The sequence below is a fragment of the Pteropus vampyrus genome, unplaced genomic scaffold (genome assembly GCF_000151845.1).
Source record: "Pteropus vampyrus isolate Shadow unplaced genomic scaffold, Pvam_2.0 Scaffold2, whole genome shotgun sequence".
Taxonomy (NCBI): domain Eukaryota; kingdom Metazoa; phylum Chordata; class Mammalia; order Chiroptera; family Pteropodidae; genus Pteropus; species Pteropus vampyrus.
The window spans coordinates 3,752,664-3,768,185 of NW_011888783.1; the positions used below are offsets into that span (position 1 = coordinate 3,752,664).

The 15,522-nt window shown below is 34.3% G+C and overlaps 1 protein-coding gene across 2 annotated transcripts in view; it reads right to left on the reverse strand.

Moving 5' to 3' along the window:
• Positions 1 to 73: 73 nt before the first annotated feature.
• Positions 74 to 15,522, reverse strand: part of NAB1 (NGFI-A binding protein 1) — a 37,613-nt gene continuing 22,164 nt past the window's right edge. Inside the window, exons 5-8 of one of the 2 annotated variants that reach the window (XM_011355967.2) lie at positions 6,606 to 6,695; positions 4,821 to 4,980; positions 2,697 to 2,813; positions 74 to 1,121 (exon numbers count right to left, since the gene is read on the reverse strand). In XM_011355967.2, coding sequence (XP_011354269.1) covers positions 1,033 to 1,121; positions 2,697 to 2,813; positions 4,821 to 4,980; positions 6,606 to 6,695 — 456 coding nt within the window. In that variant the 3' untranslated portion in view covers positions 74 to 1,032. Of the gene's footprint in view, positions 1,122 to 2,696; positions 2,814 to 4,820; positions 4,984 to 6,605; positions 6,696 to 15,522 lie in introns of both variants that reach the window. The other variant, XM_011355960.2, reaches the window with a different exon arrangement.

Below are 15,522 nucleotides of genomic sequence, written 5' to 3' on the forward strand. Positions count from 1 at the left end.
TTATGAAGGTTTGGGTGGGAAGACATCCCTCAGGGAGAACCATCTAATTTCTCTGACTCCAGCACATAGAGAATTTCTAGATGTAAAACAGTGTTTATTATATTACGACTTTTGTTAAGAGTCATATTTAGGGTTAACTTACTATGTCTTCATCACATTTAGGGTTAACTTACTATGTCTTAATCTATTTAACAATTCTGAAATAGAAATGTTTAAGTCAAAGCTTTTACACACCAGTTCACTTGTTTCAAGTTCTTTGCCCAAGTAATAGCTTCCTAGTTTTGTTATATCTTAAGCAGATATCATATAATACAATCTGGGTCAATTAGGTAAGAAAGATTTTCTACTGTTTCTCATCTTTTTAACTTTACTCTAGTATTTATTAGTTGTTTACACATGCCTGATTAAGCCAGTGAAATGATATTTTACAACTAGAAATGATACATTTTCTATTAATCAAAATCAGTTTCATCAAATATTAAAATCCACAATATTTTCCTGTTTAAATTGAGTATTTGCTTTCCATTTTTCTAAAGTCATTGCAACCTTGGCAATAACTATATCACTTAAACTTTTTTTATGACTGCAAAGTTTCTAAACTCTAACATAATATTTGTGCTAAATACACTTAAAGTAGACAATGAAATTTCAAGTAAAATAAACTTTATCCACATCTATTGGACCGAACAGGTCCCAACATCTAGATTTTACTTCTATAAGTTACACAAATATGTTGTACATTCTTAAATAATCAAAGCTTACAATATTAATTTGTAAGCCTTTCCACATAAAACGACTTACACAGGAATGTGAATGGATCAATATTTTTGTTACAACATTCTCTCAATTTTTTTCCTTTGTGGCTGTTTCATCTAGAAAGGTTTCCACAGACTACTGTATTAGTCTTTATGCTTTGGCTATGAAATATGTTTGAGCTGAATGAGGCAACATTGGTTATTAAGGCTTATTTCTATGATGGAGCATTATCCTTAAAACTGATGCCATTTCCAGAGAACAGTGGGAGAATCACAGCTATCTTGAATCTTCAGGCTCTGTTTTGATGACTTTCTTTTCTAAAGTGAAAGCTGAGTGAGGATAGTCTTTTAAAATCCCAAGGCTCTCTGCATAAAAATGGAAACCAAGAGTTTAAATCAATGGATCACAAAAAAAACTCTTTAAATTAATGGATCGCAAAAAATCAAACTCAAACAAACTTATAAAACAAACCCCCAAAATCCACAGCAAATAGTATCAACTATTCATGATTCTATAATTCCACAGAAAAACTTTATAGAGCTGTGGTAAAGGATTTTGTATTTAAATTCCATCTCCACCAATTACTAGGTATGCACCTCTGGGCAAATCACACACCTCTCTAAGCCTTAGTGTCTTTTTCTATAAAATGGGGATGGTATCGACATGGGGTGGCATGAGAGTTAAATCATGAAATGCACATAAAATACTTCGCATACAGAACATATCAGTTTCTATTTAATGCTTGGTTCAATGTGATAAAATATATAAAATAAAACTGGTCACTCATATACAACAAAATTACTAGTTAAAATGTTTACTATTGAATAAAGAAAATGAGACAGAAAAACATCTTCCATGTTTAAACATGGAACTATTCTTTTTTTAAAGTTTCTCTAGCCATGAAATATTAAGGTGGGTGACATAGGAATAAAAGAATGAAAACCCTACTTTAAGGAATCACTCCTTGGAGTTATGTGTGTATAGCTATTTCAACCTCAAACACTATAGAATGGCAATAAAATGTAATACTTAGGTGAAGTACTAATACTGGGGGATACATATACACGCATACAAGCACACATGTGCGTGCACAGAACACTTTAAAACGGATTCTAGGAAGGTAACCGATACTAATAGCTTATCTGAAAGTAGGCAGTTCAATTAATGAATTTACCCTCCCTACACAAAAGTGGATTTTAAATTCAGTCAAAAGGAGTAATAAAAAGAGTAGCTACCATTTATTGAATTCCTATCAGCCAAGCAATTCATATATGCTGTTTTGTTTAATCCTTATAACTACTCTGTGAGGTTGAAATTATTTCTATTTTGGAGATGAAACAACTGACTTCGAGTGACTCCTAATGTTACCTTAACTCAAAGACTGAATGATACCAGTTTCTTTCAAATGGTGTTGGCCTTTATCACTTTAACCTGGTCTAACTCACCTTACTTGGATAAAAATATGTAAACACCTAACTATAATAAGGAACAGCTTATCCTTTTATGGAGTTCAATTTACTTCTGAAATATAAATATCTCCAAAATGCATCTCTGGTACACAAGATTTTCTCAGCATGACAGCAAACATGTAATCCATCAATTTCATATTATGAAAGGCCAGAAAAAGGCAATTACATAACTTGAGCCAGACATTTATTACTTGGTTTAAAAATTTATAGAAGTCACCATTCCTGTAATAGCTAATCAACACAATCTCAACCTTCCTGAGTTCTCTGTCAACTCTCTGGAATATCATGTTCTCAAAAAAACTGCCTATTATTATGGCAATCTACTATTTCCAAGGGGAGAAAAACTAATTAGTGAGCCCTATTAATAATGACCTTTACCTGGGGGCAGAGGGACAGTGAGAGGTAGGAGGATAGAATTTAAAGATGCTTTATTCAAGTGGTTTTCTCTTTAATCATATCCCACATTCTCACCTGATGAGTGGGACTTTGTCTCACTGGAATAAAGTCTACTCAGCTCCCCATCCACTACAAAATGATGGGGTTGTCTGTTCTGCAAATTAGATATTCGGAGATTCAAAGGTCTCTCTCCTAATTGAAAAGAAAAAAAAAGCAGTATGAAAAAAATAAGTTTTCACAAATAGCCTCAACATTCCTTAGGAAAGGAATAAGGAAAGTCAACAGGCACTGAAATTTTTAAATAACAGTTGGAAAAATATTTCATAATTTAGGAAGGAAATGGCAATTCATGTTAGTCCCAAGGTTTGCAATTTGTGCTAGTCCCAAGGTTTACAATTCTGCCAGGACATGAACTAAGCAAAAGACAGATTTCCAGTAAGTAACTGTGGCATATAATACATCCCCTCTGTAAGGCATTTTCTTACTAGTGCAACCATTTTGCCAAGGCATGTCATTAACTACATAATAACAAATAAGAGATGGCTTCAAGCCAATTGCCTATTACTAACATCAGTAACAGCAACAAAACCTATGGCAAATACATGAATAAACAAAATTAGCACAGATGTGGTAAAAATGCTTTATACACCAAAGCATATTTTCTGTGATAAACCTAAAATCCATCACACTTAACAAACTGCCACCCCACAAATAATTGCTTTACATATTTCTGGTGTCACAAATTAGTCACCAAATCTTTCACTAATGCCATAGCTTCTTAACTCTTAAGTCTTAACTGTCAAGGATGACTGAAGAAGTTAAACAAGAACTCAACTAAAAAGTTTCTTAACATTTAAAAAAGGAAGAACGTTCTCCTCCAGTACTCTGATCTGCTGACATGTATAATATTTTACTCTCTATAAAAGTATAACAATAATATATTAAGAAAGGTGCCATAAAATTGCCCTTCTTCAAACACTTATTGCTATTTGAAAGTAGAAGATGTATTTCTATACTTCTATACTGTACATCTCCCTCCACTAGAGTGTGAGCTCCAAGTGAGCCTCAGGGACTATCTTATTCACCGCTGCATCTTCAATGCCCAGAAGTGTGCCTGACATGTAAGAGATATTAAAAAAAATTTGCTGAATGAATAAATGACAATGACTTGAGATTTTCTTTACGTGTGAATAAGAAAAAAATGACATAATTTTTTAAATGGTAAAAATACTCATGAATCATAGCTTTCTAACCCTAAGATTTTAAGAGAACAATTTCCGAAGTGTACATCACACAAAATATCTTCATAGCAAATGTAGACCAATGTGAAGACTGAAAGTAGGTAAAATTTCTTTGAGTATCTCTACTCTTATACTTTCTCTTCAAATCTCTATGCTCTGTCATTAATACTTTAGAAGCTGTTACCATGTTCTCTTAGGAACCAAATATAAATTTCAAAGACAAATCTGTTATTGAAGATGAAAAAATAGAAAGTTTTTAAAAAATAGATAAACATCTCCATGGAATCCATTTCTTTGAGAAAAATGATCTGTATGGTCAGCCTGCCATATCTGAGGGTTCCACATCTACAGATTCAGCCAACTATAGTTAAAAAGTATTTGAGAAAAAAGTTACAATGTTGCTGACATGTACTATGTAGTTAGGCCTGGTTACATCTGTGTTGAACATGCATGGACCTTTTTTTCTTGTCATTATTCCCTAAACAATAAACAACTATTTATATAGCGTTTATATTATATTTGGTATCATAAGTCATCTAGAGATGATTTGAAGTATACAGGATGGCGTGTGTAGGTTATATGCAAATACTATGCCATTTTATACAAGGGACTTAAACATCCAGTTTTGTTATCTGTGGGGGGGGGGGATGGGCGGGAACCGATCCCCCCCAGATACCAAGTAACAACTATACTATTTACATCTCCCATTCCCACCCACTCTTTATAAAATACATGTCAACTGTATGTGCTAGCTGTTGTTTAGGGATAGTAAGGTTATAAGAAAAACTTTTAAGTTTGCAGGATAAATTATTTCCCTTTGTGAAAAAGGGACAATTTGAAAATTAATTCTGATAACCTATAAAATGGTCTCTGAAATATATCAAGATTTAAAAATCAGCAAATTTTTGATTCTCTTTGAAGTGTACTCTAAAGGTGTAGGTCCTTCTAAGAGATGTACCTTGTCCATCAGAGTTATCAGAAGTCAAGCCATTAGGGCTGTGCTCTTCTGAGCTTTGCCTGTAAAGTCCTGCAGACAGTCTTCTTTCAGCATGCTGCAGTCTCTCATAGCCAGCTTGGGTGCAAAGGAACTCCATCTGCTTTGCCATCACCTTTTCAGGCTGCTAGTAAGTAAAGCAAAAATAAAATCAGTAAGTAAAACATTCTAGAGTTTTTAATGGTTTAAAGATGCCAATTTCAGACTACAGAAAATATATTTAGTATTCATTAAAATTAGTTCACACTTCACATGGTATACACATTCCACAAATATGCTTAGATGTCTATATTATCACGTTAAACCATAAAACGTTGGATTTTGTGCAAAAGAAAAAAAATCTTTCTGCTCAACCTTATAGAGAAAATTCCATTTCAGCTCAAGAGCAAAATCACCTTAGTTTTGTTTTCCAAAGCACTGAGTCCTTTCAAAGATTTTTTTTAAAAGGAACCTCAGAGCAACAGCAACATCTGCTATAAACTGCTTTCAACACATAGGGTGAAATCTTGGCATTTTTATTTTAGGATTTGGCACAATACAGACTCTGACATGATGACAGTATGTTTGGGGGAGAAAAGGTGTAAAATGGCTGTCTAGAAGAAGACGACAAACACACCTCCTACTAAAATTAAACAATGCAAATTATGCAGAAAAACATCAGTGCCAACAGGGATCTTCACCTTCAACGTGGAAAGAAATGGCACTATTTCCAAACCAATCGTAAAAAGACATGTTTTAAAATACACAATTAGTTGGCTAAAATATAAATTTATCTCTGTGTGTTTTATAAGTTCCTTTTCTATGTACTGCCCTAAATTACTTATGTGTGATATTCAAAGCAGTGTACTGGTGAATATTTTAACAAGGAGTAATAGTCAAAATGCAGTCATGAATCACTACAGTGCTGAATAGAAGAGTAATACAAGGAAGCTGCTATATAAAATTAGTTATAAACAGTCTCGATTCACAATAGTAAAAATCAATAGGTGAAATATATTAATTCACGGAACTGGATAAAAGTTTATAAGATTTTTCTGAGTGTAATAAATCAGATCTTCAATTCATTTGAACTTGTTACTAATTTGATAAAATTTCAGTAAGTCTTTTGAGGGGGAAATATATTTTTCATCCACTTAACATAAAAAAAACAACTTAGCACTATTAATTTGACCAAAAGCAGTCAGTAGGGAGAAGATCAATGGGAATAAAACTTACAATGCTTTTTAACAGGTGATTTTTGCAGAAATGACTTTTAAATGTTATTTCAGTGTACATGATTAAATACTTTAATAGCAAAAGTACCTAAAGCTACATATTAATGGTTTTTCATTATACATGAATTGAAATGATTTAACAAAAGCTACAATGTTGACTATTAATATTTTATTGAAAACTAGTACTATTTTATCTCAGAGTTGTATTACACACAGGTCAACATGGCTGTTTTCCTGGTATCAAATTGCTTCTTTTGAGTTTTCTTACACAATCTCTCTTAACTTCCTACAAAATTATAAAGAATAAGTAAGTATCACTGCATCAAATTCTGCTTAGAAGATTCTGCTCATAAACAGAATCAAACCAAGTTGTTTTTATTATCCTGTTGATACAGCTATGGATCAGATGACATTTTAAGAACAACCAGAAATACATTCAGTCCTTGGATGCTTAAAACTGAAGCTGATTGAAGCAGCCATTTGTTTTTCAACCTACAAGTACTATTACGAAATATTAACTGGTGGTTTATATTACCTGTGAAGTAAGAGCAGCGAGTTCTTCACTCTTAGCTTTAGCCTGCTGAAAGAGTGTGTGCATGGAATCCTGAAAATCTGGAAATCCATCCTGTGGATCAAAGAAGTCCTTTTTACTTTAGATTTGTAAATAAGACAAATATATTATCAAAAACTCAGATATTAAAGAAAACCACCTTAGTCCTACTACCATAATTAAGACTTTAATGTACAATATTTCATTTTAGTCTTTTACAATAAAACTACCCTATTCTACAGTTGTAGCCTTGGTAAAAGATTTATGCACCCACATTGTTTTACGCTGGACTGCAGACTTCAAGATCATTGATAATAATGGTTATAGAACATTTCATATGACATGTCAACTAGTGGTTCAACTATTTAATCACCATCCTCATATGGGACATTTAGATTTTTCCCCCTTATTTTTGCCTTGAAAAATACTGCAAAAAATATATCTACAGAAATAACATTTCACATAGTTTAGTCAATATAACAGATCCCCAGAGCAGAATTATTGCATAGAGATGAACATTTTTATGTCATTCATACTTTCGCCAAGGGCCTTTACTGGTTTGTGATACCATAAGCTATACGTGAGTTTTCCTGGCCAGCACTGGGTGTTGGTGTTTCTTTCATTTCTGCCAGTTTATATTTTTGTTTAGATAGTACAAAAAAATTTAATTTTAAATACTGTAGTTGTATATGATTTTATTTTGTGATTTATTTTATTGCTATAAAGTTTAGAAAAGCATTCTGCTTTAGAGATTTGATAAGTATTCAAATCTACCCTCTAGTTTTTCTAAGCCTTTATTTATTTTTTAAATTGAACTCTAACCTATCTGTAATTTATTTTGTCAAATGTGGTAAAGATCCAAAGTAAATTTTCTTTTAAGATGCTACCCAATAATCAAACTTGAATTTCTGAATTCTTCTTCCATGTTGACTTGTGATTACTACTTTACCATTCATTTGACAGGCAATGAGGCGCTTGATTAGAAAGATCTGCACTCATGTTCCAATTCCACCACTTACTAACTACCTGACACAGGATGAGTAACTTAACCTTTCTGAATTTTAGTTTCCTCATGAAAAATAAGAATAAAATAATCTATCTATTAGGGTTGTTGTGAAGAACAAATGAGATAAAGTAAATGAGACACTGCTTTTAGTATGCAGTAACTGTTAAGTAAATATATCAATATATATAAAATTTTTATATTAAATAGAGCCTATTTTGGGCACTCTTCTCGAGGACACCATTTCAACTTAAACTATTTCCGTTTTATACTTTATAAGTATTGGTGCCAGTCCATCTACTGCTTTTTTCCAGCTGTTTTGTTTTTTTTTTTTTTACCATTTATTGCGCCACATGAAATTTATAACTACAAATCATGGTAGCATGGTTTTAGTAACTTTACTAAATACTACTAAAGCATTCCTCACAGAAATTGTCATTAACCTCCAAAACATTTCTTCCCTTATTTGATAAGCTATATTTGTAGCAAAGGGTGGATCATTAAAAACCAAAGTTCTTACAATAATAGAAAAAAATGTAATAATAAAACACTTTACCTTCTTTGAAATATAATATTGGTTCAAAAAATTTTCCACATCAGGGTCTCTTCAAAAAATTATTTCCTCACTGCAGATTTAATGTTTTCAAATATTGCATCTACCAAAATTTATTTCCTAAGTAATAATTAATTTGCTATTTTTTAAATTCAAAGCCATGAAATGAAAGAGACAAGAGCAAATAAATTTGACATCTTGAGATAGCCATATGTAGTAGCTTTAATGGTTAGTTGATATACAATCAGCATTTTTAAAAATTTTTAATATTTTTTACAATTTAGTATGATTAAAATTTGTAAAAAATATTAAAAATTTTTATTTTTGTTTATTGCTTTTATTTTTGTTATTGTTTTTATTTTTTTTAACATTTTATTTTTTTAATTTCCCCCCCTCCACCCTTCCCTCTGGTAACCACTAGTCCATTGTCCATGTCCATGAGTCTCTGTTTGTTTGTCCTGTTCATCTGTTGCTTTTAGATTTACATCCCACATATAAGTGATATCATGTGATTTTCAACCTTTTCTGTCTGGCTTATTTTGCTTTAGTATGATTATTTCAAGGCCCATCCATGCTATTGCAAATGACTGTATTTCATCTCTTCTTATGGCTAAGTAATATTCCATTGTATATATGTACCACAGCTTCTTTAGCCAATCACAATCAGCATTTTCAAAGACTGAAAATAGCCACCTTTCTAGGTGGCTACATGCGATCAAGTTAATTTGGCTTAGAAGAATGTATAAAATATAATCACTGACTGAGCTAGAATGAACTTTATACCACTGTATATGGTCTAAATCTAAATGAAAAATGTACTTTTTCTTATTCAAATTTTCTCCTAAGAACTTATTTAGACCTAAAAACCTAACTATCTCTTTAGCAAACTCTCTTTTAAGTTCTAAAGTTTAATGAGGTAAGTTATTGTTAGAAAACAATAAAAGCAGCTATCATTTTTTCAGGTGCCTACGTGGTATCAGTTCCTGACTATGTTCTGTAGATTTCATATATACACACACACACACACACACACATACTTACTGTCTTATTCAAGCCCCACCACAAACAACACTGGGTTTCCCTCGTTTTACAGTTAGACATGGGCTTCAAAGCCTATGTTCAAACCATAAATTCCTAGTTACCATCCTTTATGAAACACAATAGTAAATAGAGGCATTTCTCTTACAGCTCTGTTTTTTTACAAGTTCAACTGGTTTAACTCTATGATTTATACTGAATTTAAAATACAATTCTACTACTTATTTGCTGTGATACTAGACAGATTATTTCAATTCTCTGTGTCTGTCTCTCCAACTTTAAAAATGGGGATAACACCAGTGCTTAGCTAACTTTAAAACCACTTTAAGGAAACAAAAAATTCATGAAAAACACTTAGCACAATGCTTTGGCATGTAGAAATTACCCAGTAAATATTTACTATTAATATTTATTAAGTCTCCCCCCCAAAAAAAAAGAAACACCACCAGATATAGTCAGAGTAAAATAGATAGCATGCTATAAGTGACTTATGTATCTCTATGATACTGGTGGAATAAATTTTAGGGATATTTACGTATAGACATCTTAAGGAATGAGCATTTAACACCAAAACCAGCAAGAAAATATTAACTATGTTGGTGGGAAACTGTTTTAATGGGGGAAAAAAAAGGAAAACTAGAAACATCTATTTATTCATTCAACAAAAATACCCTGTTTACCTAACAAGTTCTACATTCTATACTCAAGGCTGAGGATACACTGACTCCTGCCCTGCTGACAAAGAAATTTTAGAGAGAGAAATGGACACAGAGATCCAGGACACAGTAGAGGACACTGTGTCAGGAAGGTGCGCCCTCTGGGCTAAGACTTGAAAGAAGAGAGTTCTCCAGGGTAAGAGAGCAGCTTATACAGAGGCCTGGAGGCAAAAAGAACAGGATACACTCGACAAGCTGGAAATTACTGCAGGTAACAGAGGGAATACACTGAGAAAAAGGAAGTGGTGAGACAGTCTGTGAGGCCTTGTAAGCCACGTTAAGAATTTGAGTTTATCTTAAATTCAAAGTGAAGACACTGAAGGTCTCCAGGAAGAGCCTAATCAGATCTGTGTTTTACAAAGCCCAATTTGAATGCAATGGGGACAATGGATTGGGGTGCAGGGTGGTCTCAAGGATAGTGGTGAGGAACTGGTCAGAGGGTTGTGATGAAGACATAGTGGCCTAGCTCCGGACAGTGACAGATGCAACAAAGAAACAGATGAATTCCAGAGCTATGGCTTTGGCAACCAGCAGTCTAGCGGTAATATTCACTACAGTAAGGAACTCAGGCCCAGGAAGGAGGTTTGGGGAGGGAGCACAAAGGGGATGAATTCAGCGAGGGACATGTGATCTGCTGGTGAGACTCTGTAGATAAACTCAGTAGGCAGGTACACCAAGTTGTGAGCCTGGGGCACGATAAGGGAGAGTTCCAGCTCATCAACAGGCCCTGAGTGGAGTGTGCCCAGGCCAGTACCCGCATTATCTCAGTACCGTTTCTAAAAGAGCTTATAGAAGGAGAAGGGAACCAGATGTGTGATCTCAGGCAAGAGAGTTAACCTCATTATTTCCAGTGTTCCCAATTTTTAATGGAGATTAAACCATCTGCTTTATGTGCCTGATGGAAATTTGTGGGGATTAAATGAAATAATGCAAATAGTAAATCTTGGAAAAGTACACATTGCTATACAAATATATGGTGGCACCACTGTCAGGATTATTCGACGATGAGGATATGGAAAATCTGTAAGGGGGAATTTCAAACTTTATATGTGAAAGTTTTTGAAAAACGGACACTGCTCTCTAATAAATAAAGAGAAATAAAGGCACACAATAAGCAATAAATAACAGTATCCAGGTAATCAGTGATCTCTGCAGCTGAGCACATTAGTCATTCTAATTTTCTCCCACAGACTTAACAGCTCATTGTAGATCAGAAAACTACAGATTGCGTAGCTATCACTTTATGACATTATAAAGTAGATATGACTTAGAAATAAAAGCGAGATATGACTTAGAAATAAAAGTGAGAACAGTCCCAAGAAACTGGTCTCTTTCACATTATGTTTGGTGCAGGACTTTCGTTATGTCTCTCAAGCTTTTTTCCCAGGAACCAGCTGTACCACGCTATGAGCAATTTATCTTCATGTCATATTCTTGGCTGCTGCCATTAATCACAGTGTTCCCTTACTGGTGAGACTGAGCACTGAGAAAATAAAAGATACAGAGGGGGATGCTGTTCACAACCTAATTATTCTCATGCCATTGCTCTCTATCCCCATTCCTCCTCAACCTTCCCACCAAATACTATCAAGTTGCTTTAAAGCCATTGCTTAGCTGTCTTTAAAATGACTTGTTCCAACAGATGTTCTCAGCCTCACACGTGCATTTTCCTTTTTTCTACTCACACTTTCTATATGAATAGCAGATTGTAATGCTTCTGTTTTTCTGATCCAGAGGGGAAGAGTCTACATCAAATTAGACCAGCTTTCTTTTCAACAAGCTTAGAAACAGCGTAGGTGGCTATTCTGACCCTCTTCCCCACCTCCCTCCTCACTCTCCACCCCCACCTCCCTGGAACTGCTAGCAGATGTTTCCTCTAAGCCCTTCTTCTTCGAGCCCCAATTCTCTGACTTTCTGGTCTCTATTAACAAACTTCATTTCTTTCATCCAGTTATATCTGATTGCTTTGCACTCCCAGCCCACACAGGATCAAGAATGCTGTCACCTCCTATATCTTTGCCTAGTCTCCAGTAATATCAGTAAAAGAAGAAAACTTACAGATGGGATCTGAACAGTAAAAGCCTATTTGGTCAGCTACTATTGCCAGTCCTGAGACTGGTTGTTTTACATGTTCTTCCTCTCCTTCTAAGATATTACTTGTAACAGTGGAGGTAATGACAGGGTCTGTCCATGGAACATAGTATGTTCTTAATGAAAAAGGCTATCAACTGAATCTACTTTTAACTAATATTTCAAAAAAATGAGGGAAAGACAAGAATGTCAGGGCCATTGGCTCTCAATTTTTCATCTCTTTTAACAAGTTGTCAAGCTGTCTGAAATACTTCCTGTCATAGGTACAATATAAATATTTTTTCTTGATTTGTTTATTTTCCCAACATGCTTTTTTCCTCATTCAAAACAATTAGTATGCCAAATAATAACGTCTTCACATTTAAATATTTTTAAATTTACATTAAGTTTTCTACTCAAAAGTTTTCATTGGATAAGCTTCCTTGGATTAGAAGTAACTGCCACTCTTTCCCCCTTCTTCAAAGACTACCAGTCCTGTGAACACCTTGCCCTTCATACCACACCAGTGAGAGAAAAAGTATAATCCCAATAGTGTTTTTCACCTCTAAAGTGCTTTGTGAATGTCCGCTGGCACCCAGAAAGTTGGTATTGCTTTGAAGTTTAGAAGCCATACCTGGATTTGAAGCCCTGGTTCTGCCATTAGATAGTGATTTGGCAACTGGGGCAAGTCACTGAGCCTTTCTGGATCTCTACTTGGCTATAAAATGGGAATCATAAGCTCTCCATACAGGTAGACAAGAAGGCTTGTGATAATTTCAAATGCCTAGCAGGAAGAGGCACGTAACAGATTCAATAAAAAGTAGTTATTTTTGCAATGGCTCTAGAGCTAGATTTGGGGTATCTGATGAAAAGGAAAAGAATAAATAAAATACATGTTCATTTTAGCTGTAAGCAGATTCACACGCAGGGTTGTAATCCCAGGTGGATGAGCTTTTCATCTAGCCTGGGCAGGAGAAGTATTCCCAAACCTTGATTACTAAAACAGAGGGTTGAAGAGGTGCTTTCACTAGAGAGGCTTCATTCCAAGTGATGGGTTACCCCAAGACCTCCCCAAGCTAGGAGACTTTTTCCTCTGTGTCCATCTCATACACTTTAGGAATTACAGAGATAAAGTTCAACATCTCTATGTTTTAAAAATGTGTAGGAAAGAGCAGTATTTCGGGACAGGTTATTACAATATATATATACTGATTATCAAACAACACCAACAAAAACAAAAACAATCAAATAAATAGCTAATTATCCTTAAGGGGAAACAACTTACTACATAATAAGAATAATCAGACAAGGATTTTAAAACTGCATTCCACTCAAACCTTCATAAAAAGATCAGGAAAATACAGCATTTAGCAACAAGAAAAGATCTTACTGAGCTTGAACAGAGCACTAGTTTTATCAGCGTATCATAATGTACTGATAATGGCATGCAAGAACATGTTTTTCTTTCCCTTACATGTCTATTTTGATGTCATGTCTATTTTACCTACTGGACATTACAATTATTTTTGTTAACTGTAAAAATTATCTTTTCAAGAGAAAAAGAAGTCAGCAACTTGGTGTGTATGCTCATTTGTCATTGTCAATGATTTTGGAAAACTAAAGATGAAAAGGAAGAGAAAAAATTGTCTTATTAATTTGGGCTTAGTAATTAGAAATCTGTTATACTCTACAACAGGCTAAGCTTATCTTTTCATTACTTTCTTTTAATAGAGAATTAGTGAGCTAAGAATCACAAAAGAAATATTCAAATGAAATAGGAGAAACGAGTATGTGCAAAGAATTCTAAACTCCTTCTAGTTTTACTTATGAAGTCCTTTGTGTCAGTCACATATTCTGGACAAACTGGTCTCATTGTTCTCTAAACACATATAGTATTTTCTTATGTCTGTGTCTTTCTTTGCTCATGCTAGTCTATCTTTACAATGCCCTTTCACCCTCCATTCCATATCCCTACCTTCTGAAATCCTTTCTTTTAAAACACAGCTCAAATGACATCTCCTCTACAGAGCCTCCCCTAATCTCTTCTCATGCCAGAAATTCTCACCCCCGCCACCAGTAGCCACACAGAAAGTAGACATAAGCAAAGCACTAATACCTGATGAAAAGTCTTAAGGGAGTAGTAGTAATCCTATACAGCCAATACTAACTACTTCATTATCAGCTTCCAGAACCAAATGAATAGCTCTAGCATCTCAAATTTAACTTAAGAGTACACCACAAGAAAATGCAGACAAAGATTTATACCAATATTGTACATTTTACAAAGAATTATATACATGAGTAGATATACTGTCCTAAATTCAAAGCTAAAGTCCCTCTTTATTTGTGGGAAATGAAAATCAAGAGTTTATTGTGTATATAAGAGCTTTTATAGAAGCTTGGGGTTGATTAGTCACTTGTTTTATTTAGGAAGGTTTAGAATTGTTATTCACAGAAAAGGAAACACCAATTGTCCTAAATCTAAATTCATAACTGCTCAAATGGCTTTGTAAACTCCAGTAAAGCAAAAAACTAACCATATTCAATCATCTCTAGTATATTTAAAGGAATATTTTTAAAGGAACAGAAGGGCCACATCTAATGCTATAACTCAACACTGAGAGCCACTAAAAAGAAACCAGAACACTGTAATTGGATAGAAGCAGCAATGTGCTTAAATTTCAGAATCAGGGCCACTGAGAGAGCCAGAAAGACATGAATACAGCCTAAGAAGAAAAACCACAGCTCAGAAAGTCCAAGAGATTCAAAATCTCAAACTTCAGTGTTCATGAGTGTTCTCCGAAGCTAGACAAAAAGGAAAGCGGGGCTTAAATGTGAGAGCAGCCTGAATCATGATCACATGGAAGGCCAAGGGCGAGAAAGAGAGGTGAATTAATTTCTAGCCTAGCAACTGACTACTTTTCCTGGCCACTTGGCAGATTCTGTATCTTCTTTGCTCTAAATCTTCCAATGGCACATGTCTTCTCGGCAGTTTCTGTGTTTACTTGGCCTTCCCTTTCAGTGGCAGAGTCATTTACTTGGGCTCCTTTCTTACTTGTTATCTTGGGATGCAATAGGATAAAAGTATTTCACAGGTTAGATCATCTTTCAGTGGCCTTTTAGATAATTTCAACACATTTTTTGAGTGGTATCTGAGGCTAACCCATCAAACATTATTCAGAGCTAAGTGAGGTAGATTATAAATATAAGCAAAATCTTAAAAATGTGCCCGTTTTCGAATAAAATTCTTTTCTTTGACAACAACTGCTTTAGGCTAAAGATTTTAAAAGTCAAAGATGCTTATCCATAGCCATTCATTATTTCATCTAACAGATTTTATTAAGTGCCTATTAAGCGCAAGGCTCTGTAAAACTCAGTATAAAGTAGTAAATAGGCAGATAAGAGTTCTATTCTTGTTTAATGGGACAGACTGATAATAAATTAAAAACAAATACATAATAGCTTCAGATATGGTAAATGCTAGGGAAACAAACCAAACAAACCAAGAGAATGAATCTACAC